General features: G+C 43.2%; 1 protein-coding gene across 1 annotated transcript in view; it reads right to left on the bottom strand.

Annotated features, from left to right (window-relative positions):
- smchd1 (structural maintenance of chromosomes flexible hinge domain containing 1) overlaps nucleotides 1-27,537 on the bottom strand; it is a 250,877-nt gene that overhangs the window by 16,528 nt on the left and 206,812 nt on the right. The window contains exons 38-45 of the mRNA XM_072467902.1: nucleotides 17,478-17,610; nucleotides 16,514-16,633; nucleotides 14,532-14,617; nucleotides 12,235-12,357; nucleotides 11,442-11,632; nucleotides 5,298-5,407; nucleotides 4,532-4,602; nucleotides 4,143-4,314 (exon numbers count right to left, since the gene is read on the bottom strand). Of these exons, the coding sequence (XP_072324003.1) occupies nucleotides 4,143-4,314; nucleotides 4,532-4,602; nucleotides 5,298-5,407; nucleotides 11,442-11,632; nucleotides 12,235-12,357; nucleotides 14,532-14,617; nucleotides 16,514-16,633; nucleotides 17,478-17,610 (1,006 nt within the window). The remainder of the gene's footprint in view (nucleotides 1-4,142; nucleotides 4,315-4,531; nucleotides 4,603-5,297; nucleotides 5,408-11,441; nucleotides 11,633-12,234; nucleotides 12,358-14,531; nucleotides 14,618-16,513; nucleotides 16,634-17,477; nucleotides 17,611-27,537) is intronic.

The raw sequence follows: 27,537 nt of genomic DNA, 5'->3' as shown, positions 1-27,537 counted from the left end.
CTTTGCAACTCATTGTGGGGCTCGAGGGACTAGTGATTTGTTGCTGGACACTTGGTGGCACCCTAAAATGCAGGGGTTGGCCCAAAGTATCAGTAATCGGTGTTTGATTTGTCAGCAATATAACACCGGAAAAGGTATCCCTTGTGGGAAGGGGCAAACCCCGTTGCCCAGTGGTCCCTTTGAGACGCTCCAAATGGATTACATTGAGTTGGAAAGGTGTCAATGTTACAAATATGTTTTGGTCATTGTGGATGTGTTCAGCAGATGGGTCGAGGCGTATCCGACTATCTATAGTAAAGCTGCTACTGTGGTTAAAGTCTTGATGAGGGAAATCATTCCCCGGTACGGTATACCAGCTCAGTTAAGTTCTGATAATGGGCCTCATTTTATTGGACAAATTAACAAGGAGTTTTGCTCCCAGTTGGGCATACGCCAGCAGTTACACTGTGCTTACAGACCGCAGGCAGCCGGGGTGGTTGAGAGACACAATCAGACCCTCAAAACTAAATTGGCTAAATTAAGAGCAGACACGGGACTGACATGGCTTAAGTTGCTCCCCGTTGCCCTCTTCCAGCTGCGGGTTACACCTGCGGGACCAGCCCGGCTCTCTCCCGCCGAGATTCTTTATGGCAGGCCTCTTAGAACTCCTTGGAGCCTGCAGGTTCCCAGACGGGTTCAGTTTCATCAGATGACTGAAGAAATGACCACCTATGTTCTAGCCCTTACGCAAGTGCTCAAGGAACTCCATGGCCCAGTCCGTGCGGCTCACCAGCCATTGCCCCAGTACCTAGCTCACTTTCAGTCCAGCCCGGTAGTTATGTCATGGTCACAAATTGGACTAGGAAGGGGTCGGAGCCGCGATGGGACGGGCCCTTCCAAGTTCTCCTTACCACCCCCACAGCAGTTAAAGTGGAGGGGCGAAGTGCTTGGGTCCACCTACATCACTGTAAATTGAGTCCATCTCCACTACTGTAAAAGGTCGGATACTAACCTGCCTCCCTTCTCCAGTGCTATTTTACAGGTGTGGAGCATGATGGAGTGGCTACGCATCGTCTGTCTGATATTTGGCCTCACTTTGCTTGGCGTGTTATTGGCGATGGACATGGAAAAGGGGAATATTATGTATCTGTGTAGCCCCAACCAATCTACAAGGATACATCACCTATGCAAAGGTGATGTTCTTCACTGCCCCCATATACGAGGACATGGTATCGACTCATGGAAGGTCATCAAAGTTAAGGAGAATGCGGGAGTCATGAAGCAGCTGCACCGGTCCCGGCGATGGGAAGGGAACATTATATGGACATTGCCTTGTTTTTGGAATACATGTAAATTTGATTTTGGATGTGTTAAAAGTGGTACAATAAAGGTAACATCAGGCTGTCAGAAGAGTGTAGGAAGAGACCATGAGAAAGAGAAAGGGACTAGAGAGAGGACGGGGCGTGTGAGAAGGGAAGTACAGCTAGAACGTAGGTTACCGGGAGATGCACTTAAGTTAATTAAAGGCCAAACTGAGGAAAACCCGGGTAGTATGAATCTCTTCTACCAGATTTACCACCGTCTGTATGGCCAGGGACGGGTTGTCTGCTACCCAAACCCCGCAGCGGTGTCTAGGTTATTTTCTATTTCACCGCTTTGGTGCACTCCCCAAACGGTGGTTCATTGTCAGCGTTCCGAGCCATTGCCCGAGCACGTCACTCTTCCTTACGATCCGGATTCAGCACCACCGGCTATTTGCCTTCCCCTCCCTCGGGATAATTCCCATTCACAGTACGATAGGCTGCGACGGTGGAGGGCGTACATACCTAGCCACTTCACTCCCAATAGGGATTCCCGGTCGTACGAGAATTGCTTCAGCAGTGAAGGATATGGCTGTTTGCTGGTAGAGGTGGACACAAATATAACATGTCTGTTTCCCACCTGTACGGACAGGAGGTGCCATATCACCCAGGCGTCTGGCCAATGCGTTTGTTATAACACCACTTGCGTTCCATTGAACGCTGGCCTCCAGCTCCTTTGTGGCTGGGCGAATGTCTCTCATATCACTGTTGGGAATAGGGCTTTCCGCATTGCTGGGCGGCCCGAATGGGCATTTTAAAATTGGATAAACTGGGCTACTGGGAGGTCCTTACGCAACCGATATGCTGATTGTGATGCTAGTCTCCACACGGAACAAGGATACTACTTTTTATTTAATGGTACGGCGACCAACGTTTTGTCACCCCATTTCCCCGCCGAATTGCTATAGGGACTCTAGTCCCTACCACAGTCCCCTGCCCTTCGGCGTGGAACCTGCATAATCAGTTAGCACGCCGGGCAGTCTCTGCTGAATTTTGCGAGAACTGGAAAAAACCTCAGGTTCTTGCACCCAACCGGGGCCACTCAGCCGGGTGGGGCATTCTGAGCGTATTGACACTGGGAGGTGTGGGGGGTTCCTTGGCTGTTAGTGATCGGAATTATTTTATTTGCGGCCTTACCATCTTGGGAAATGAAACCTTGGGAGCCCTCGGGGCAATAACTAAGGAGTTGTCTCAGCTACGGTTGTTTGCAATGCAGAACCGGTATGCTCTTGACTATCTTCTGGCCCGTGAGGGTGGGGTATGCGCCATAGTACAGGGCAAGTGTATCATGGGTGTTCAGGACTTGACCGCTAACATTACTAAATTTATGGATCGCATACGGGATCACTTGGACGGGATGCAGGATCCTGACTCTTGGGGTAACTGGGGATCTGGAGGATGGAAGGACTGGTTGATAAATATGGCCATGTATCTAGTGGTAGCTATCGGCTGCATCTTTGTGGGCCTGGCCATCCTTAAATGTGTGATGGGTAGAATGCGGGGTGCACTAGATCAGATCACCGCCCCAATCACCGAGAAAAAAAATTTAACTGTTAAAATCCATGAGGGTGAGGCAGATGAAGGGGGGCTAAGACAGGAATTGGAAATGCAGCGACGGATCTTTTTAGATGAGGAACCGTAGCTATAGATTGGATAGTTCGGTTATCATGGAATGATAAAAGGAGGGAATGACGAATGTGATATAAAATAGTTACTTTAGAGTTACTAGTTAATGTAATGTAGAAATAAGCCACTTTGATTCTTGCAGTTAGGGACAAAGGAATTTGAGACCGCATGGAAAAAGCAGGAAGAGGTGTGTCTATGAGAGTGATGCTGCATTGATAGGGGCCAGAGAAAGGGATTGGAAGTGAGCCAATCAGAATAGATCGAACAGGTCAGGAGGGACATAGGCTGACCTATGTCCGTCGAGTATGTGAAACTTGATACCATTTGAATTGATTCTGCAGAGATCCCTTTGTCTTTTAGTTCAGTCGTTTTCTGGGATGTAAGAGGCTGGATGTCTCTTACGTTTCTGTAAGATGATTCAAGCTTGCAAGCTAAATAAATAACTTCTGTTTACGTGCGAATCCGTCTCAACTTTTATTGAGGCCAGACTGACAGAGAAAGAAATTTGGAGATCTACACTGAGACAACCTGTTCATAATCTGGGTGCCATATTTAACCCCAAGTTGAACTTTCCAACCATATATTTATACCAGATCACCTATTTTCACTGTTGTAACATAATTGAACCTCGTTCCCATCTCAATTCATCTGATGCTGAAGATCTCATTCATGTCTTTGTTACCTTGAAACTTGACTATTCCAAAGCACTCCTTCCTGCTGATCTCCCACATTCTAGTCTTCCTAAAGAGGTCAGCCAAAGCTCTGTGCTCGTGTCTTAATTTGCACCAAGTCCTGCGCACTCCTGTGCTCACTTACATTGGTTCCCAAACATGTATCACACATGGATGGTTGCAGAGTTCAAATCCTGGAATTCTCTAGTTTGGGAGCACCTTCAGCATAAGGACTGCAGCAGATCAACAGGAAGGCCCATTATAATCTTCACAGGATGAACAGTGCTGTGCACTCTCCTAGAAACAGTAACTATGTTTCTCTTTTCACAGATCCTGCCAGGCCTGCTGAGCATTTCCAACATTTTGCTTTTATTTCAGATTTCCAGCATCCACAGTATTTTGTTTTCAACTTTAACGGTTAACAATTTTTCTGCACATTATTACTCAAATCTGAACCTTGATTTATTTGCACTAAATTAAATGTTCTTCTCAATGTTAAACATACCAATATGAGAATTCAGCGTATGGTAAGCTTTTGGTAGAGGAGCTCCAAACACCAGTCCTCGAAGTTTATCCATTTGTGGTGCCTTGTTTTGAAGGCCTCCAAACTTTCCATTGCTTCGGATTCTGTCCCCATCTCTAGTCAGCAAAGTAGGGCAATGGGTAATTTTCACAACCTAAAAATGGTTACATTAGAGTGAAATAGGTCAACTTTGAGTCACAGCTCATTTTTAAAAAAGGACAGTATTTCATGTGTCTTAACTTTTAAGCAAGACAATTAACAGTTTGTAGCTTACCAAATAGTGAAATATTACAGTATTCATAGCTAAGTTTCACATGCCATGCAAGCATTGTCTTAACTACTAGTTGAATAATTGAAAAGCAAGAACATACCTCTTTTCTATACTGATTGGCAGCATTTAAGTCATCCAGAATAATTGTATCTCCAAGAAGCATTCCAAACACTGAAAAACAAAATTTTATTCTCAGAGAATGCCCTTGCCTACAATTACTCAAAACTGAAAAAAGTTCATCCCATTGATTTACACACTACAAAATTCAATTCAACAAATGTACAAATTTAACTCTAATGTTGGGTTTCCCCATGGCATGATCAGTGATTATTAAACAATATGTTCAAAACAACTTTTGAAAATCAGCGTCTGTGATAAAAGTCTCAATGCATAGTAAGGCAATTATTATTTATTTCTTGCTTAAAGGTAACACCATCACAGAAACACTAGCATCTTGAATTAAGGCCAATATAATATTCTACCCAATTTTTCAGACTGGGTGCCCAGTTTGATAAAATGTAGTTTGTTATAACCAGATTGGATTAGCTTGCTATGAAATAGGACACAGATTTCTGCTTACAAAACCCCCATCAAGCTCATAATTTTAGTTTTATCAACACGTATGGTGATAAAGGGCCATGTGCTTCCTCACAAGGGTCTACCAAACAGCACATTCAGATACCTGTAATAGGTCGCCTAGCCTTGGATGTGCAGTATTTGAGGAGAAAATATTTAAGTTGAAATGACCTACGATTCAGAAACAAAAAATCTACAAAATGTTGGAATTGATCACTTAGTTTATAAATTGAACAAATATAGTCATTTCATACTGATCACTTTAAACACAGTTCGCATCCACACTTTACCTGTGCGACATTGTTCCATATTTTCAGAAAAAATAAGTAATTCCCGGGCAAATATAGGGTTCCCCTCAGGTTTGAAATGACATTTTCCATTTCGCATGTGAGGTAAAGGCCTATAAATTAAAACAGGCAGTCAGCCTGAATATCTCAACTGAATTTATAAAACATTCAACAATGCTAGTTTTCAAAAATAATGTAAAATAACTGTAAGTTTGTTCTGACAGGACTACCAGGCTTAAATTGGTTTTGAAAGATATAAAATGGCTGATACTCAAACAAACTTTAATTCCTTTAATATCCCCATGGCATTATGCTGGTCACACAAATAGAATTACACAGATAATATACATCACAAAAACAGGCCATTTAGCAGAACCAGTTCCACTTTTAGTCTCTTTCAGTGTTCCTTTCCTAGCCATTAGCATAACCTTTATTTTCTTATAGAGTCCAGTATGACCCTGCTTCCTTTTCCTTTATTTAAAAAAAAATAGAATTTACAGTGCAGGAGGCCATTCGGCCCATCGAGTATGCACCGGCTCTTGGAAAGAGCACCCTACCCAAGCTCTCACTTCCACCCTATCCCATAACCCAGTAACCCTACCCAACAGTAAGGGCAATTTTGGACACTAAGGGCAATTTAGCGTGGTCAATCCACCTAACCTGCACATCTTTGGACTGTGGGAGGAAACCGGAGCACCAGGAGGAAACCCACGCACACACGGGGAGAATGTGCAGACTCCGCACAGACAGTGACCCAAGCCGGGAATCGAACCTGGGACCCTAGAACTGTGAAGCAATTGTGCTAACCACTATGCTACCATGCTGCCCGTTCTTCTCCCTCATATGCTTTTAGTCTCTCCTTAAATACATTTATACTATTCACCTCAACCATTCTTTGTGGCACTATTTACACACACAGCACTCTGGGTAAAGTTTATGAATTTCCCATTTGGTTTCTTGTGTATTGATGGGTCTTGTTTTGCTTTTCCCCACAAGTGGAAAAACTATTATGTGCTGATTCTCTCAAGACCATTCTAAAATTTAAAGAACCCTCTTAATTTAAAGATGACACTAGACTCTTTATACTATTCTGAGTGTCCCGACTAAACAATTAAACTAATGAACCACTCCTGTAACAAAAGAAAACAAACTTTAACAGAAGTTTAGGCTGTCTCCCATTCAAATGTTAAGCAGGCCTGTGTATCATTATGATTCTAGACAAGACCCCAAGTTGGTGGTGAAATCTGGTTAAGAACCAAAACGTTTTGTTTAAAGTAGACCAAGTTTGAGATTGAAGACACTTACTCAGGGAATAAAGCCACAAGAGGGGTGGCACGATGACACAGTGGTTAGCACTGCTGCCTCACAGCACCAGGGACCCAGATTCAATGCCGGCCTTGGATCAGTGTGTGGAGTTTGCACATTTCCCCAGTGTCTGCGTGGGTTTCCTTTTGTGGGTGCTCTGGTTTCCTCCCACAGTCCAAAGATATGCAGATTAGGTGGTTTGGCCATGTTAAATTGTCTCTTAGTGTCCAAAGAAACATAGGTTAGGTTAAAGGATAGGGCGGGGAAGTGGGCTAGAGTATAGTGCTCCTTCAGAGGGCAAGTGTAGACTCGATGGGCTGAATGGCCTCCTTGTGCACTGTCGGGATTCTGGAGCCTTCTCTTTTCGAGATAAGAGACCCAGTGTGTTCATTAAAAAAAAATGTACAGACAGAACCTCGCATTTCTGGTATCATCTTTTACATCTTTTTAGAATCCTCTCCAATGTTTCTATGTCCTTTTTATAACATGGCAAGCAGAACTGAGTACGGTACTCGAGTTTGGTCCAATCAAGGTTCAACTCAAGTCTAGCATAACTTTGCTTCTTTTCAATTCTATTCCTCCAGAAGTGAACCTGAATGATTGCTTAGTTATTTGTTGTTTTATTAACCCATGTCACTGCTTTTAATGATGTATGTATTTGGACTCAAGATCCATTTGTTCCTTTATCCCATTTTCTTCCTCAACTCTTGAATAACATTTAACCTAATGCGTTCTCGTCAAAATATAACACTTTATATGTATCTCTGTTGAAATTCACTTGTCAATTATTCCCTTTCAACTCACTTATTCATATTGTCTTGTACTTTGTTGCAGTCCTCCTCAGTATAAACTAAATACCAATTAAATACAGCAAACTTGCACTGAGGGCAGCAAGCACGGTGGCACAGTGGTCAGCACTGCTGCCTCACAGTGCCAGGACCTGGATTAGATTCCGGACTTAAGAGACTGCACATGTGGAGTTCGCACATTCTCCCCATGTCTGTGTGGATTTCCTCCCAGTCCAAAGATGTGCAGGTTAGGTGGATTGGTCATGATCAATGCACGAGGTTACAGGGAAAGGGCGAGGAGTGGGCCTAGGTAGGACCCTATTGTGGAAGGTTGGTGCAGACTCGATAGGTCGAATGACTTCCTTCTGCACTGTAGGGATTCTATGGATATGAAGCAGAGACATTACTTATCCCTGAAATGCCAATCTCCAAAAAAGAAAAATCGAACCATTTCCTTTTAACATTCAATGGTATTACATCACTGAATTCCCAACATCACATGTTGGGGCCTGCCACTGGTCAGAAACTGAACAAGACCAATTATATAAATCTGCAGCTACAAGAGCTGAGAATTCTGCCGTGGGTAACTCACTTCCCGACTCTACAAAGCCTATCCACCATCTTACAAGGAACAAATCAGAAGTCTGATGGAACACTCTCCACTTTCCTGGATGAGTGCAGCTCCAATAACACTCAAGAGGCTCAAAAACATCCAGGCTAAAGCAGCTCTCTTGATCAACATCTTATCCACCACCTTATTCACTCCATCCACCTCTGGCACACAAGAGTCAGTAATATCTACAAGGTGATCTACAAAGTGCATTGTAGCAACTTGGCAAGGCTTCTTCAACATCATTTTCCAAACTTTGACCTCCACCATCTAGATCAAGGACAGCAGAGACATAGTAACACTACTACATGCAAGTTCCCCTCTAGGTCGTGCACAATCCTGACTTGGAAAGTATATCGCTGTCCCTGCACCGTCATTGACCCAAACTCCCTTAATAGCACTGTACCACACCGATCACATTAGTTCACCACCACCTTCTGAAGGGCAATTAGGGATGGGCCACAAATGTTGGCCTTGCCAGCAACTCTTGTGCCCCAAGAATTAGAATAAACAATTGGTTTCATTCACAAATTAAAAAATTCTGCTTTGGATTCTGAAGCCAAATTTGTTAATATAAATTAACTCCTTCCACCTTTTGCCATACTAAATGGCTACCCTTTACCGTATAACGGAAGTCACAGTAGCACAGTGAGTAGCACTGTTGCATCACGGCTCCAGGGTCCCAGGTTTGATTCCTGGTTTGGGTCACTGGGTGGAGTCTGCAGTTCTCTGTGTCTGCGTGGGTTTCCTCCGGGTGCTCCGGTTTCCTCCCACAAGTCCCAAAAGATGTGCTGTTAGATAATTTGGACATTCTGAATTCTCCCTCCATGTACCCGAACAGACGCCGGTATTTGGCGACTAGGGGCTTTTCACAGTGACTTCATTGCAGTGTTAATGTAAGCCTACTTGTGACAATAAAGATTATTAAACACTGTTTCTTCCAAAGCGGTTTCATTCTCCCTTAAGCTTTGCAGAGAAATGAATGAGATTTTTAAACTTCTGTAAATGCAAAGTACTGATGTTATAAATCTGAATGAACAGAAAATGCTGGAAATACTCAGCAGGTCAGGCAGCCATCTGTGATGAGCAGCTGAAAATATTCTTTCAGGTAGATGACCTTTCACCAGATTGATTGAACATGCAGGCTGCAGCTCTGTTTCAAGCTCCTTATACCCATGATTGCTTTTAAAAGTAGCGATTGTAAGCAAAATAAAATTAAAACAAAACTTCCATAGGGGCAGAAGTCCCCAGCATCACTTGATGTCAGTCGTCAGCCAACACGATTCACTCCACGTGATATCAATAAAAAGCTGAAGGCGCTGGATACTGCCTAGGCTATGGTTCCTGATAATATTCCGGCAATAGATCTTGTGCTCCAGAACTTGCCGCACCCATAGCCAAGCTGTTCCAGAACAGTTACAACACTGGCATCACCCCAGCAATGTTGAAAGTTGCCCAGGTGTGTCCTGTACACAAGAAACAGGACAAATGCAACCCAGTCAATTATCACTCTATCAGCCTACTCTCCATTATCAACAAAGTGATGGAAGGAGTCATCAACAGTGCTATCAAGCGGCACTTACTCAACAATAAACTGCTTACAGATGTTCAGTTTGGGTTCTGCCAGGGTCGCTGAGCTCCTGACCTCATTACAGCTTTGTTCAAACATGGATAAAAGTGTTGAATGCCAGAGGTGAGGTGAAAGTGACTTCCCTTGACATCTAGGACGGCATGGTACCACAGTGGTTAGCACTGTTGCTTTACAGAACCAGGGTCCCAGTTTCGATTCCTGGCTTGGGTCACTGTATGTGCAGAGTCTGCACGTTCTCCCCACGTTTCCTCCGGGTGCTCCTGTTTCCTCCCACAAGTCCCAGAAGACGTGCTTGTTAGGTGAATTGGGCATTCTGAATTCTCCCTCAGTGTACCCAAAAAGACGCAGGAGTGTGGTGACTAGGGGATTTTCACAGTAACTTCATTGCAGTGTTAATGTAAGCCTACTTGTGACAATAATAAAGATTATTATCAAGGCAGCATTTGACTGAGTATGGAATCAAGGAGCCCTAGCTAAACTGGAGTCAATGGGAATCAGGGGGGAAACTCTCCGCTGAATGGATTTATACCTGGCACAAAGGAAGATGGTTGTGGTGGTTGGAGGTCAATCATCTCAGCTCCAGGACATCACTGCAGGAGTTCCTCAGGGTAGTGTCCTAGGCCCAAAACTATCTTCAGCTGCTTCATCAATGATCTGCCTTCCATCATAAGGTCAGAAGTGGGGACGCTTGCGGATGACTTGCACAATGATCAGCACCATTCATGACTCCTCAGATAATGAAGCAGTCTGTGCCCAAATGCAGCAAGACCTGGACAATGGTCTTGGGCTGACAAGTGACAAGCTACATTCGCGCCACACAAGTGTCAAGCAATGACCATTTCCTACAAGAGAGGATCTAACCATCGCCCCATGACATCCAATGTCAATACCTTGGGGCATTCAGTGATGGTATTATCACTGAATGCCCCACAATCAACAGCCTGGTGTTTATCATTGGTCAGAAACCGAACTGGACTAACCACATTAATACTGTGGCTGCTAGGGCAGGTCAAAGGCTAGGAATCCTACAGCGAGTAACTCACCTCCTGATCCCCCAAAGCCTGTCAACCATCTACAAGGCACAAGTCAGGAGCGTAATGGTATACTCTCCACTTGCCTGGATGAGTGCAGCTCCAACAAAACTCAAGAAGCTCGACGCCATCCAGGACGCAGCTGCCCGCTTGATTACTCCTCCTTCCACAAACATTCAAATTCTCCATCACTGAGGAACAGTGGCAGCCATGTGTACCGTCTACAAGATGCACTGCAGTAACTCGCCAAGGTGCCTTTGACAGCACCTCCAAACCCACGACCACTACCATCTTGAAGGACAAAGGCAGCAGACACCTGAGAAGCCCACCAACAGCAGGTTCCCCTTTAAGTCACTCACCACTCGGACTTGGAAATATATCCCTGTTCCTTCGCTGTTGCTGGGACAAAATCCTGGAACTCCCTCCCTAACAGCACAGTGGGTTACCTACACCTGAAGGACTGCAGCGATTCAAGAAGGCAATGCACCACCATCTTCTGAAAGGCAACCAGGGATTGGCAATAAATGATGACCTAACCAGCAACGCCCACATCCCTTAAATGAATTTTAAAAAAGTATTGCGACAGCACCAAGTGTCAGTACTTGGATTTTAAGAAGGACCATTAAACCCAAAATCTAAAGTTAGAATTCAACCTGAAATGGTATCAATCCCTCGTGTTTATTCTGAAATCCAGTTAATCACCAAATTGGTTTTGAATTGCACTTTAGTTTGGGTACATTTTACGACACTGTCTAGTGAATGCCTTTTCATTAAGCTAATAAAGTTTAATTGGGGCTGACATTTCAATTATTAATTTTATACCTGTTACTGTCTGGAAGATTTTTTCTATATATGGAATCAAGCGGTAGTACTTGTTGGCGCCCCTGACTTTCATCGAAGATGCGTCGAGCAGCATCAGTGGTTAAAGTAACCACACAGTCCATATCGCTAGCCATATGCCAAGAGATAACCTTGGCCACCTCATCATCCTCTATCATTGCCAAGTGTGCAATCTGTAATAAAGTCAAATATCAGTTTTGGGTTGAGGAATTTCTTGCATCACAGTAAACTGACAGAATGAATAATAGTGGAAAAACACAGTATTATAAAGGTAAAATCATCTTGAAAAGTAAGTGCTTTGTTGGGAAAGTGAGGGAGTATCAAAGTAGAAGCATGAGTTAGAGCAGCACGAGTACTCAAAATGTCTTTGGTCTCTGGGTTGAAACAGAATGTTGAATTCAATATCATTCTCGGCTGGGTTCAACCCAATGCTGAATGTTCAGTAGTTCAACACCTTTCAAATTAAATAACCAATAATGACACAAAATAAAATTTAGTCTACTTTTATGTATCAACACAACAGTCCTGACTGTCAAATGGTAAGAAGGAGGTGAAAGAAGAGGAGGTGTAGGGGGAAAGAGAGGTATGAATTAGTACTGATGGCAATCCACCCAGGACACAGGTAATGGAATCATTTAGACTGAACTAATACTAAGAAATTGAATGCTTTAGGCCAAGTGATGTGGGCAAAGTCTCAATACTGCAGAGAGAAATTAGAGTACAAAAACTCTCAAAGAATGGTTTACAATGAGATCCTCATTTACATTAATCATACCTTTCCTAAAATGTCACCACTGCTCCTAGCATAATTAGACAGAGAGCACATTCTTCTGGGCTGCTTGAATATCCTGTCTTTCTCAATCTTCATCTGCTTGAGAACAGTATCAATACCGTGGATCTACATTGTAGAGCAAAGAATGGTAACATTTAAAGCATTAAATTGGTTGGAGGGGAGGTGCTATTTAGATTGACAGATAAAAAGTTGAATATTGTATCAGAAATATATATACATTCTGTATTAGTTTTTGCAGGACCAGAAAGCTGGGACTAGAAATAAACTAGTATATTTGGAGAGAATCAGTTAATTATTTGAAACATCATTGAAATATATACAAAAAAGTGAATTTATTAAAGATACAGTGAAGCAAAATGGTAGCCATTGGCATAGGTTATGGACATCATTTTCATGGAGCTTATAATCAGATTCTCCCATAATGAAGATAGATCCCCACGCCCCTCAAATGAAGTACAATTGAAGAACTGGTGTTTATTGTTGTGACTCCTATGATAATGCAGGTGGGATAGTCACAATTAAATGTCACCGGTGAGTAGTTACAAACCTGCTTTTAGAGTTGAATACTTTAATGTGTGGGCTGTGTTGGCCTTTAATTGGTAAGCCCAGGCTTTAGAGTATCAAAATGGTAACGAGCAGTGCAACATAGTGTCTGCACCGGCTCTCCAAACGAGCATCATGGCTTCATGACATTCCCTGCACATGGTTTCTATACAACTAATCCAATGCCCTCTTGAATGCCTCAATTGAACCCGCTTCCACCACAATTTCAGAAGGAGCATTCCAGGCCTTAAGCACGTGTGTGAAAAAGATTTTTTCTCATCACATTTGTTTCTTCGGCAAATCACTTTAAATCTGTGCCCTTTTGTTCTTGAACCTTCTACAAGCAGCAACAGTTTCTCCCAATTTACTCTCTCCAGCCCCCTCGTGATTTTGAACCTCTCTATCAAATCTCCTATTAGCCTTGCTCATTACTGAAGTTTCTCATCCCAAGAACCATTGCATGGGGTCTTCTTATTGATTACCTTATTTCCCCTTTCTTTATTTTTCCCATCTTCACTTTTATTTCATGGATGCTTAATGGACCTGTATCTTTAAGTCAAGCAGCAGAAAGAATGAGGAATTCAAGAACTTGCAACAGAGTATATGGTGCTACTGGCTTTGGAAAGCAAAACTCAGATGCTCTGGCACCCAAGAGATGGGGTGGGATTTGGTTTGATTGGTTGGTGTCTAATGAATTGGCCAAAAGGTCGCATTCTGCCCGGTAACATGTAGTGATTGGATCCTGCCCGAGTGGGATGATTTCCAGAGACCTAAGGAAAGCAGAGTTGAGACCTGGACACAACGAGACAGGGTCTGTTCCCTCTCTTCTCGCTCCTTTCGGAACGGCTGAGAGGATGTATTTTTGAACCTACGGAGAACCTGAATGAATGAATCTACAGTGGAAACCTTGAACTGAAAGCCTGGATTGAAGCAAGGTATGCTAGAAACAATCATCTGAAGCAAAGATTCTTATCCTTTACTTCCATTATTATTTTTGTTTACACCCCTCTCCTCCCCTGTTTGTCCTTTGCTGCATATTTAATTATAGTTCTTGTTATAAATAAAATTGTTATAGATAAAAAGCAATTGTTTTTAAATTTACACACCTAGTGACTGTAATTATTGGACAGCCAAGGGCCAAAGGCCGTGGGTATTTTTTAAAGAATAATTGGTTAATTCAACTGTGTTGCGACTCTGGGTCAAGGGGGGCTGAAATTAACTGCACCCTAGCCCATTCTTGTAAACCTCTTCTGCACTCTCTTCAATGTGTTCACATCCTTTCAATTAGATAACCATTGTTTATTTTCCTGCTGAAAATCAGATCCCGAGATGAATGCACAATGCCAACCTGTGGGAAGGTGTATGAAACACACAGATCTAGACCATTTTTGCAAGATATCAATGGGAACATTTGGGGAGGATGTTTTTTTAAACAATTCACCAACTTCGAAAAAAATCCTGGGAATTTAATTGATGGAAATGAGCCAAAATTGATTTTAGCAGTTCCAAGCTACATTACAGTAGTTCGGATTCTAGATCGTTCAAAAAGGAGATAAACTTTGGCTGGTTTTTAATTTTGCTTGTAGCCCTTCAGAATTATAATGGCACCCCATATTTAAATCAGCCTGTGTGGTTCTTCGACTTTCCTTTAGTGTTCATAGAATGAAAATTACTAAATCACTTCAGCTTCAGCATTGGGCACATGCATATCAAACTGTAGACACAAGTCAACTTACAGTAGAGATTTCAGCAGGATTTAGTTTCTGCTTTCGAAGTTCATTTCTTAGATGAGTTTCCTTTGCTGTAGCTTCTTGTGTTTGACCTAAAAGATATTTAAATTTCAGTAACCTGCAAAACCTCTCCAAATCATATTTAAAAAGATAGTTTGCATTGGTGAACCACTTAGGTCGATGTCATGAACAAAAGCCTATCTTCTGATACACTTAAATTAGATTATCTAGTGATGAAAGCAGTTTAACATACGGGAAGATTAGGCTAAATTTCAGCTGAGATTGTACATGCATCACAAATCGGTAAGATAGTGTGGTCATATTTATGGTGCCCAAAATGGAGTGGAGGATAGCCACGGCTTGGGGCAGAGTTCCAATCATTCAGAACATTAAATACTAGCCCCAGTTGACTCGTTACCAAAACCATACATCAATACGGACATTGCCCCCTCAAATAAAATCAATAGACAGTGATGTTTTTGAATATGCATCTCATTTGAAGCCAACTAAGCAATCATGGTATGGCATGATACCCGCAGCGTACTTCGAGTAGGGAATGTTAGTAATACAAGAGTGCGACCAATTATAGCTGCTGAGTCGTCTAAGCCTCCCAGCCCTCAAGATCATAATGTTAGAAACAGATTTGCGAATAAGTGAAAGATTGCAAATCCATTGTAACCAGAATTATTCGACCAAGCTACCCATTAGATTTCACAAGCAAATTATAAATGTTAAACACATGGAAGCTTGTGTTTCTTGCATGCAATCAGGACTTCCAAAACATAATTTGTATTGTATTTTGTTTTGAAGAGTGGAAGTATAGGGTTAGGTAAGACTGAAATGTATACAGAATGCATGGTAACAAAACAGGGAGGGGTCTGTATTGCATGTGTTGTGTTGTCCAATTAAAACAAAAAATAAAATGTTCGAAATCTGAAACAAGAAAATTATTTCAAAAAACAAATCTGCATCTATGCAATTTTGCATTGGTAATGATGGCAAAATTGTCTATGTTTATTACTCCTTTGAAACCGTTGCTTTCAGCAGTTCCAATAGCGAACCCCATTTAAAGCACAGATTGCAATCAGTTAAAAATCACGGAATTGACTAGAACTTCCACTTCTACGATATTCATTTCACTGTGAAAAAAAACTCTTGGAAAAATAGACACCTTGTTGAAGTGTGACCTTTCTGTTTATGGACATAGACTTCATAACAACCTCTCAGGCCTCTCTGTGGAATGTCAAATTTCTCCATTCTCTTAATGAAATTCCACATATTTTCAAAGTAAATTATTTTAAAGCCTATGATATTGCCATTTCGACCAGAATCCCATCAGTATGTTCCAATCTTTATTTCTTTATAAAGATTATTAAAAAGTGAAGGATAATCCTAGTTTGCAATCGGAAGATACTTCAAACTGATTGGCTGCTCACACTGTTTGATGATATCACTTGCTGGAAGTCTGGAGATCCCCTTCTCTTGGCACCAGATTCAAACTAACATTGGGAAAGGATAAATCCATATCACAGAAATTGCTACATTTTTGCAGGCAGCTTTCTTTGAGGATAGCAGCCAGCACCAATCTGGGTCAATCTTCCTAATGAAGGGTTATATCCGAAATGTTAACCTAGCTATTCGGTAAGAGTTTAAGATTAATACAAATTTTGGCATAGGAAACGATGACATGCGGACAGCAGATTTAACAGAAGAACAACAAAGCATCAGGTCACATTTGAAGCACCGTAGTCAGTTCTAATTTAAAACCAGATTTTAAACACCATAATAATTTGGACTGTTGTTAAGTATTTTTCTCATTTTCAGTTCTTCGATCTCTCTCAGTTTGGAAGAATCGGCCTCCAGTTATTCCGCATGCAATGATCAACTGCTGCAGCTTTTATTTTCCAATTAAACACAGTAAACACGTTCATTAATCTGCGCTCATTTAAGTACGATATAAATATAAATGTATTCATAATGTGGCTTACACTTCATTTCACCGATTAGCTGGTTGGTGGTATCAAACAAACTTCTATATGCGACAATGGATTGGGAAAGTTGGTCCTTCTCTTTCGTCAAGGTGGTCATCTGCTGCTGTTTCTTAAAATCTGCAAAGGAAAAGGACTGACATTAATTTTTAAGTTCCTTTAGGAGCTGTGTTTAACTATAAGCAAACCCAAGTCTCTTTAAACTTGCCCTTCCCCAATATATTACATCCTCAAAAGGTTTAGTGGGAAGAAAAAGGTTAGCAATTTTTAAATCGTGTTTTTTCAATGTTTAACCTGACTGGCAAAAGTTTAGCATATTCAGTTTTTCAAAACAATAAATGAGATACTGCTGACAAAACTACAAACAGGAAAAATTGCATTGTAAATTTAAAAAGGAAATTAAGTTTTAAACTAGCAGTTTTCCCTTAAGTGCACGCTACTCTGAGATCAACTTGTTTAGCACAAAAAAGATAAGTTGAGCCTGGAAACTTCCTGTCATCTCTCGTTCAAAATCACACTATGTGAAAAAACATGTTTGATGATCAATTCTTATTGATTACTTATTTTTCTGGTTCTGATATGACAAAGTGCCTGAGCCAACTTTTGTTTTATAAAGTTAGAATACCCAATTCACTTTTTTCCAATTAATGGGTAATTTAGCGTGGCCAATCCACCTACCCTGCACATCTTTTTTGGGTTGTGGGGCGAAACCCACGCAAACACGGGGAGAATGAGTAAACTCCACATGGACAGTGACCCAGAGCCGGGATCGAACCTGGGACCTCGGTGTGGCGAGGCCGCAGTGCTAACCACTGCACCACCGTGCTGCCCTTACCTTACATACATTTAACCAGGTCAAACAGTGAGCTAGCTGGAAGATTTGCAAGCCTATTAAATAAACTACAAAATTTCAAGTTGTTCTAGGTGGTTAAATAAACAAAACATATGCTGCTGTCATGCTTACCATTATAAAACATAAAAGGTAAAATGTATGGAGGTAAAGGTTTCCTCTTGCCAGGTTTCGAAATGACTGGTTCAAAAAACAGCATATATTCTGCGCTATCTCTGCCAGGACTGTTTTCTGCCAGCACCAAGTTCTATTAAAGAGGAACAAAAGTAAATAAATAAAAAAATAAAAAATCAGGTGTCAAAAATTAGCACGTACTTTATGTTCAGTGAAATTATAGGAGTAGGTATGGTAGAAAATTATATTACAGTGATGTAGCAGATATTTTTCGACCAAATGAACTCTGATTGCACAGGAAATAAAGATATATTATTTGAAGGTTCAGAACTACAAGTTCATTAACAAAGTGAATAAGCTAATTCAATTTCTGGCACTAATGACTCCAATAAATACAGATTGAAACATTTGGACTGCACTGACTTGACCTAATAATGCTTGATCGAAAAGCCTTTCTTCAAAGTTTACAGGAAGGCAGAGGTTCCCAAACTGGGGGTATGCGGACAGCTGGGGGTCCGCGGACAGCTGGGGGTCCGCGGACAGCTGGGGGTCCGCGGACAGCTGGGGGTCCGCGGACAGCTGGGGGTCCGCGGACAGCTGGGGGTCCGCGGACAGCTGGGGGTCCGCGGACAGCTGGGGGTCCGCGGACAGCTGGGGGTCCGCGGACAGCTGGGGGTCCGCGGACAGCTGGGGGTCCGCGGACAGCTGGGGGTCCGCGGACAGCTGGGGGTCCGCGGACAGCTGGGGGTCCGCGGACAGCTGGGGGTCCGCGGACAGCTGGGGGTCCGCGGACAGCTGGGGGTCCGCGGACAGCTGGGGGTCCGCGGACAGCTGGGGGTCCGCGGACAGCTGGCAAATGCCAGTTTGAACACTCAAAGTTTAAATTAGAGTCAGAAAACAGATAGGCCAGAGCAAGGCCTCTTGGGAGAACTGGTTGGCAAATTTGATTTCTTTCATCTTGCTGCTGCAGAAAAGCTGGCAGCCAACAGTGAAGGTTGTGCAGAAGAGAGGCAGCTGATGGGACCGGGAAACTGGCGGGCCTCAAGTCGTGCTGGCCTCGGGCGAGCGCGCGAGAGGGGTGAGTGTTTGAAAGGTGTGTGATGGAGAGAGATGTGCCTGTGTCCAATATGAGAATCAACTTTCCAGCATTACTCCTCCCATTAACAATGACAAAAATAATTAAGTATTTTTTTAACAAGAAAACGTTTTAATTATTACCAGATTACCCACTCCTAAAGTGGGCACTACTTCCAGATGTTAATGTGAGGGGTTTGTGTAGCTGGTGAATGTATTTGTGACTGTGGGCCTCTTTCTAATTCCTAAAGAAATACATAAATATAGCATGAAAAGACTTGTTTCTATCTGATTTGTGTTCCTACCTATTTTGTGGCAAAAAAGGGGTAGCGCCATTGAAAATGTTTGGGGTTCTCCGATACTCTTGGGAGGTCACTCGGGGTTCCGCAGCTCAGAAAGTTTGGGAAACCCTGCAGTAAGGCATCCCTAACAAGAGTTTCTTTGGATAAGTTCTTGTCTATACCAAGCTTTGGAATAAATTATATTTAATAGCACAAGCTGAAGCTAAAAAATTAGGAAAATAAACAGAGTGTATACCAACTGAATGATCAGCAGACTGAAAAATAATTAATCAGGCATTTACGGTAATGATTGAACAGATTTTGTAAAGAATATTTGCCAGACAAAGTTGCACACTCAGCTATGACCACATTCATTATTGAAATAGTTTTCCTTCCCCTAAGAAACTTGGAAGAATACTTACAATCTACCAATTTGAAATGTGTACGCTAAACATTAAATAATGCTAATTTTGTCGCAAACATCAACTAAACCGTTTAGCTATGCACAAAAGATGAACCTGCAAAAATGAACATTTAAAATATTGAGTTTTTCACACATGGCATTGAAGAATTTACTTGCATTAAGCAACTAATCACACCCTCAGAAGATTATCTTAAAAGCAGCAAATGCCATATTAATATGTTTATGTAAAGTTGATTGAATTGACCATGTTGGACAAAAAAAAAGGACTTGCTTCATGTTGTACTGGCCCTTATAGAAAAAAGGAAAGCAATTAAAAGCTAATGAGATAATTAGAAGCCTAATTCCAATACATACTGCCGAGGAGCTGGCCCATTGAATATTAATTGTGCCCTGTAGGGCTAAAGTGTAGCTTCCATTTTATATGCTTCATTATCAAACATATGGCCAATAAATAAAATTCTCTTCAAGGTTTCTTTAGGATCAAATAATTTTATTTGACAGCAAATGGCAGTCATGTTACTTTAAAAGAAAAAAATGCAAATCCCATTTCAGCATTTTAAAATTATTGAAGGCTTAAGGTTCAAGATGATGCTACAAAGATGTGTTACATAGAATATTAATTTGTAACGTAATTTGCTGAATTGAACTTCTTGAAAAGAATACTTTTTGCTAAAAAAGGACACTGACCTACAGCAGCTCCCAAGTTGCATTTGTGAAGGCCACAAGGCACTTTATAGAGACAGAGTTCATAAAGCTCTCAGGGACACTGTCCAAGAACAAAATCAAAGAAAGGTCACGTGATCCAGCCGTGGGTGGAGAACATACTAGATTTGAACAAACAAATTGCTCCAGGGATAGTAGGGGAAACAGCTTTACCCAGAGCAGAGCTCTTTGTTGAAAACCCACTAGAAGACATCATTGCTGCAAAACCAATTTAAAGGAGGATTCCAACTCAACACCACAGTCTTCAACCAACCATGAGAGTAGTGCAACTGTTTAGTGAGAAATCAAAGAATAGAAAATGATTGACATTAAAAAAAGTGTAGAGGCTTGAGCAAATATCCTATAGATCTCTTGGTCAAGTACAGAAACACAAAGGATCATGGACGAGATTCTCCGACCCCCCCGCCGGGTCGGAGAATCGCCGGTGGCTGGCGTGAATCCCGCCCCCGCTGGTTGCCGAATTCTCCAGCACCGGAGATTCGGCGGGGGCGGGAATCGCGCCGGTTGGCGGGCCCGCCTCCCGCGATTCTCAGGCCCGGATGGGCCGAAGTCCCGCTGCTAGGATGCCTGTCCCGCCGGCGTGGATTAAACCACCTCACTTACCGGCGGGTCAAGGTGGCGCGGGCGGGCTCCGGGGTCCTGGGGGAGGGGGCGCGGGGCGATCTGGCCCCGGGGGGTGCCCCCACGGTGGCCTAACCCACGATCGGGGCCCACTGATCCATGGGCGGGCCTGTGCCGTGGGGGCACTCTTTTCCTTCCGAATTCGCCATGGCCTCCACCATGGCGGAGGCGGAAGAGACTCCCTCCACAGCGCATGCGTGGGGATGCCGTGAGCGGCCGCTGACTCTCCCGCGCATGCGCCGCCCGGCAATGTCATTTCCGCGCCAGCTGGCGGGGCACCAAAGGCCTTTTCCGCCAGCTGGCAGGGCGGAAATTAGTCCGGTGCGGGCCTAGCCCCTCAAGGTTGAGGCTCGGCCCCCCAAAATGTGGAGGATTCCGCATCTTTGGGGCGGCGCGATGCCCGACTGATTTGCGCCGGTTTTGGCGCCGGTCGGCGGACATCGCGCCGATACCGGAAAATTTCACCCCTGATATTTAACAAGTTTTTAAGTGACACAAGTTTCGTACTTATTTCAATTATTACTGATTCCGATGTTCTATGTACTCTGATATTTCTAACTAAAAATCAATGGTTGAATTAAAACATGGATGTTTGAGACAAAGCTCATTAAAAAACTAGAGGGACAATATCGGAATTATTCAGATGTCAAACTCTAAATTAGGAACTGGGTTCCAGGGATGAGAAACTTCAGTTCTGATGATAGATTGGAGAGGTTGGGACTGTTCTCCTTGGAGAGAAGGTTTGATAGAGATGTTCAAAGTTGAGAGGGTTGGACTAGTTGATGAGGAGAAACTGTTCTCGCTTGCAAAAGAATCAAGAACAAAAGGGCACAGATTTAAAGCTAGTTGGAAAAAAACATGCGTGACATTTTTCGCACAGCCAGTGGTTCGGATCTGGAATGCACTGCCTGGAGATGTGGTGAAGACAGGTTCAATGAAGGCATTAAAGATGAAATTGGATGATTATTTGAAGAAACAACAGGGAAGGTACAGGGAAAACATAGGAAATAGAAGCAGGAGAGGGCATTCAGCCCTTCCAGCCTGCTCTGCCAATCATTATGATCATGGCTGATCATCAGGTTCAATGCCCTGATCCCGCTTTCCCCCCATATCCCTTGATCCCTTTAGCCCCAAGAACTACATCTCATTCCTTCTTGGAATTACACAAGGCTTTGGCCACAACTACTTTCTGTGGTAGCGAATTTTACCGATTCACCAGTCTCGGTGAAGAAATTACGCCTCAAAATATGACTCCTACTTTTGGACTCTCCCACCATTGGGGACATTCTTTCTGAATCTACCCTGTTGAATCCTGTTAGAATTTTGTAAGTTCCTATGACATCCTGTTTCTAAACTCCAATGAATATAATCCTAACCGACTTAGTCGCTCCTCATATGACAGTCCCCCATCCCGGAATCAACCTGGTAAACCTTCGCTGCATCCCCCCCCCCCCCCCCCCCATAAAAGAACATCCTTCCACAGATAAGGACATCGAAACTGCACGCTATACTCCAGATGTGGCCTCACCAACGCCCTATACAATTGCAGTAAAGTAACTTCATTGCAGTCTTAATGCAAGCCTACTAATGACAATAAATATTGTATTCTAATTCTCTCGCTATGAAGGCCAACATACCATTTGCCTTCTTTACTGTCTGCTGTACCTGCACGATTACTTTTAGCGACTGATGCACGAGGACACCAAGGTCTCGCTGAGTATCCACCAAAGTGGATAATCTCACATTTATCCACATTATACTGCACCTGCCATCATGTGCCCACTCACTCAGCCTGTCCAAATCCTGAAGAATCTGTGCATCCTCCTCACAGCTCACCCACCCACCCAACTTTGTGTCATCTGCAAATTTGGAGATAATACATTTAGTTCCCTCGTCCAAATCATGAATATATAATGTGAACAGTTGGGGTTTGTACACAGATCCCACTAGTCACTGCCTGGCAATCAGAAAAAGACCCTTTATTCCAACTCTTAGCTTTCCATCTGCTAACCAGCTTTCTATCTACCTCAAGACACTACCCGTAATCCTATGTGGTTTAACTTTACATATTAATCTGCTATGTGAGACCTTGTCGAAAGCCTTCTGAAAGCCTAAATCAACCACATCCACCAGTTCTCCCTGGCCAACTCTACTAGTTACATCTTCAAAGGGGCAGCACGGTAACACAGTGGTTAGCACAGTTACCTCACAGCTCCAGGGTCCCAGGTTCGATTCCCGGCTTGGGTCACTGTTTGTGTGGAGTCTGCACGTTCTCCCTGTGTCTGCATGAGCTTCCTCCGGGTGCTCCGGTTTCCTCCCACAGTCCAAAGATGTGCAGGTTAGGTGGATTGGCTTTGCTAAATTGCCCTTAGTGTCCAAAAAAGGTTAGCTGGGGTTACGGGGATATGTGGAGGTTTGGGCTTAGGTAGCGCACTTTTTCGAAGGGCCGGTGCATACTTGATGGTCCGAACGGCCTCCTCCTGCACTGTAAATTCTATGAAAGAATTCTAGTAGATTTGTCGAGCATGATTTTCCTTTCGTTAATGCATGCTGACTTTGTCTGATTACACCATTGCTTTCCAAATGCTGTGTTATGAAATGCTTGATAATGGACTCCAGCAAATTCCCTACTACCGGTTACATTTGCTACCGTCCAATCTGTTGGAACCATTCCAGAGTCCAAAGGATTTTGGAAAATGACTACCAAAGGATTTACTTGGGCCACTTGCTAGTGTCACACGGGAGGGTTTAAACTAGTATGGCAGGGGGGTGGGCACGGGAGCAATAGGTCAGAAGGTGAGAGCATTGAGGGAGAACTAGGGAATAGGGACAGTGGGGCTCTAAGGCAGAGCAGACAGGGAGAAGTTGCTGAACACAGCGGGTCTGGTGGCCTGAAGTGCATATGTTTTAATGCAAGAAGTATTACGGGTAAGGCAGATGAACTTAAAGCGTGGATTAATACTTGGAACTATGATGTTGTTGGCATTACAGAGACCTGGTTGAGGGAAGGGCAGGATTGGCAGCTAAATGTTCCAGGATTTAGATGTTTCAGGCGGGATAGAGGGGGATGTAAAAGGGGAGGCGGAGTTGCACTACTGGTTCGGGAGAATATCACAGCTGTACTGCGGCAGGACACCTCAGAGGGCAGTGAGGCTATATGGGTAGAGATCAGGAATAAGAAGGGTGCAGTCACAATGTTGGGGGTTTACTACAGGCCTCCCAACAGCCAGCGGGAGATAGAGGAGCAGATAGGTAGACAGATTTTGGAAAAGAGTAAAAACAACAGGGTTGTGGTGATGGGAGACTTCAACTTCCCCAATATTGACTGGGACCCACTTAGTGGCAGGGGCTTAGATGGGGCGGAGTTTGTAAGGAGCATCCAGGAGGGCTTCTTAAAACAATATGTAGACAGTCCAACTAGGGAAGAGGCGGTACTGGACCTGGTATTGGGGAATGAGCCTTGCCAGGTGGTAGATGTTTCAGTAGGGGAGCATTTCGGTAACAGTGACCACAATTCAGTAAGTTTTAAAGTACTAGGGGACAAGGATAAGAGTGGTCCTAGGATGAATGTGCTAAATTGGGGGAAGGCTAATTATAACAATATTAGGCGGGAACTGAAGAACATAGATTGGGGGCGGATGTTTGAGGGCAAATCAACATCTGACTTGTGGGAGGCTTTCAAGTGTCAGTTGAAAGGAGTTCAGGACCGGCATGTTCCTGTGAGGAAGAAGGATAAATACGGCAATTTTCGGGAACCTTGGATAACGAGAGATATTGTAGGCCTCGTCAAAAAGAAAAAGGAGGCATTTGTCAGGGCTAAAAGGCTGGGAACAGACGAAGCCTGCGTGGAATATAAGGAAAGTAGGAAGGAACTTAAGCAAGGAGTCAGGAGGGCTAGAAGGGGTCACGAAAAGTCATTGGCAAATAGGGTTAAGGAAAATCCCAAGGCTTTTTACACGTACATAAAAAGCAAGAGGGTAGCCAGGGAAAGGGTTGGCCCACTGAAGGATAGGCAAGGGAATCTATGTGTGGAGCCAGAGGAAATGGGCGAGGTACCAAATGAATACTTTGCATCAGTATTCACCAAAGAGAAGAAATTGGTAGATGTTGAGTCTGGAGAAGGGTGTGTAGATAGCCTGGGTCACATTGAGATCCAAAAAGACGAGGTGTTGGGTGTCTTAAAAAATATTAAGGTAGATAAGTCCCCAGGGCCTGATGGGATCTACCCCAGAATACTGAAGGAGGCCGGAGAGGAAATTGCTGAGGCCTTGACAGAAATCTTTGGATCCTCACTGTCTTCAGGGGATGTCCCGGAGGACTGGAGAATAGCCAATGTTGTTCCTCTGTTTAAGAAGGGTAGCAAGGATAATCCAGGGAACTACAGGCCGGTGAGCCTTACTTCAGTGGTAGGGAAATTACTGGAGAGAATTCTTCGAGACAGGATCTACTCCCATTTGGAAGCAAATGGACGTATTAGTGAGAGGCAGCATGGTTTTGTGAAGGGGAGGTCGTGTCTCACTAACTTGATAGAGTTTTTCGAGGAGGTCACTAAGATGATTGATGCAGGTAGGGCAGTGGATGTTGTCTATATGGACTTCAGTAAGGCCTTTGACAAGGTCCCTCATGGTAGACTAGTACAAAAGGTGAAGTCACACGGGATCAGGGGTGAGCTGGCAAGGTGGATACAGAACTGGCTAGGTCATAGAAGGCAGAGAGTAGCAATGGAAGGATGCTTTTCTAATTGGAGGGCTGTGACCAGTGGTGTTCCACAGGGATCAGTGCTGGGACCTTTGCTCTTTGTAGTATATATAAATGATTTGGAGGAAAATGTAACTGGTCTGATTAGTAAGTTTGCAGACTACACAAAGGTTGGTGGAATTGCGGATAGCGATGAGGACTGTCAGAGGATACAGCAGGATTTAGATTGTTTGGAGACTTGGGCGGAGAGATGGCAGATGGAGTTTAATCCGGACAAATGTGAGGTTATGCATTTTGGAAGGTCTAATGCAGGTAGGGAATATACAGTGAATGGTAGAACCCTCAAGAGTATTGAAAGTCAGTGAGATCTAGGAGTACAGGTCCACAGGTCATTGAAAGGGGCAACACAGGTGGAGAAGGTAGTCAAGAAGGCATATGGCATGCTTGCCTTCATTGGCCGGGGCATTGAGTATAAGAATTGGCAAGTCATGTTGCAGCTGTATAGAACCTTAGTTAGGCCACACTTGGAGTATAGTGTTCAATTCTGGTCGCCACACTACCAGAAGGATGTGGAGGCTTTAGAGAGGGTGCAGAAGAGATTTACCAGAATGTTGCCTGGTATGGAGGGCATTAGCTATGAGGAGCGGTTGAATAAACTCGGTTTGTTCTCACTGGAACAAAGGAGGTTGAGGGGAGACCTGATAGAGGTCTACAAAATTATGAGGGGCATAGACAGAGTGGATAGTCAGAGGCTTTTCCCCAGGGTAGAGGGGTCAATTACTAGGGGGCATAGGTTTAAGGTGAGAGGGGCAAGGTTTAGAGTAGATGTACGAGGCAAGTTTTTTTTACGCAGAGGGTAGTGGGTGCCTGGAACCCGCTACCGGAGGAGGTGGTGGAAGCAGGGACGATAGTGACATTTAAGGGGCATCTTGACAAATACATGAATAGGATGGGAATAGAGGGATACGGACCCAGGAAGTGTAGAAGATTGTAGTTTAGTTGGGCAGCATGGTCGGCACGGGCTTGGAGGGCCGAAGGGCCTGTTCCTGTGCTGTACATTTCTTTGTTCTTTGTTCTTGTTCACTTCCTTAAATACTCTGGGATGAAGAGTCCACTTTCAATCCCATTAATTCTCCAAAACCATTGCTTTACTAATACAAATTTCCTTCAGCTCCTCAATAAAACTGGTGCTTCTCAGAACTTCTGGTACATTATCCATGTGTTCCTTTGTGAAGACAAATTGCAAGTACAAATTTAGTTCCTCGGACATTTCTTGATGCCCTGTTACGTGTTCTCCTGTTTCTGACTGTAAGGGGCCTACATTAGTTTTCAATCAAACTTTTTCTCTTAACATACCGATCGTCCATTCTTATGTTCCCTGCTAGTTTACTTTCAAATTGTATTTTTCCCTTCTTACTCAATCCCTTGATCTGTCTTTGCTGAATTTTAAACTTCCCAATCCTCAGGTCTAATGCTTTTTCTAGCTAATTTGTATGGCTCGTTTGAATCTAATACTATCTCTAATTTCCCTTGTAAGCCATGATTTGGCTACAGTTCCCTTTCTACTCTTGCACCAAATAGAAATAAACAATTTTTGGAGTTCATCTATTCGTTCCTTGAATGCCTGCTATTGCCTGTCCACTGTCCTTCCTTTCTGTAATGTTTCCCCGTCATAGCCGCCTCATATCATCATAGTTATTGTTATTGAGGTTCAGGACCCTGGTCTCAGAATCAACTACTATTGACCTTGATAAAGAATGCTACCATATTATGGTAAAGGCTGGAGAATGGCACTAACTCAATGCTATTTGTAGAGCCGGTGCAGACATAATGGGCCGAATGGTCTCTCAGCTCTATAATTATTGTGATACATAAAGCAGCCGATTTTGCTGTCATAGAACATTGAACAGTGCCCATTTTTAACACTTGGATTCCAAGGCCTTACTCTCTTTATTGTCCTGCACCTTCCTCTGCTCCACATATTATCTAATGCTCCCTGAAAAAGTAGGAATGATTTCTTCCTCAAAAACCTTCTATGGCAAAAGCATTCCAGGTTCCAACAACCCCAAATGACCTCTCATCTGATGTTATATTATGATCTTGTGTCATTAACCATCAATTCCATATCATCATAAAAATTCCCTACTAACTTTGCTCCAGGGCTTCACTGCTCCACTGGAACTAGTCCCATGCATCAAGTCTTAATGATAGTTTCCCATCATCTTGGTCAATCTACATA

The sequence above is a fragment of the Scyliorhinus torazame genome, chromosome 11 (assembly GCF_047496885.1).
Source record: "Scyliorhinus torazame isolate Kashiwa2021f chromosome 11, sScyTor2.1, whole genome shotgun sequence".
In the NCBI taxonomy this organism is placed as follows: Eukaryota; Metazoa; Chordata; class Chondrichthyes; order Carcharhiniformes; family Scyliorhinidae; genus Scyliorhinus; species Scyliorhinus torazame.
This window is presented reverse-complemented; position numbering and strand designations above follow the sequence as displayed.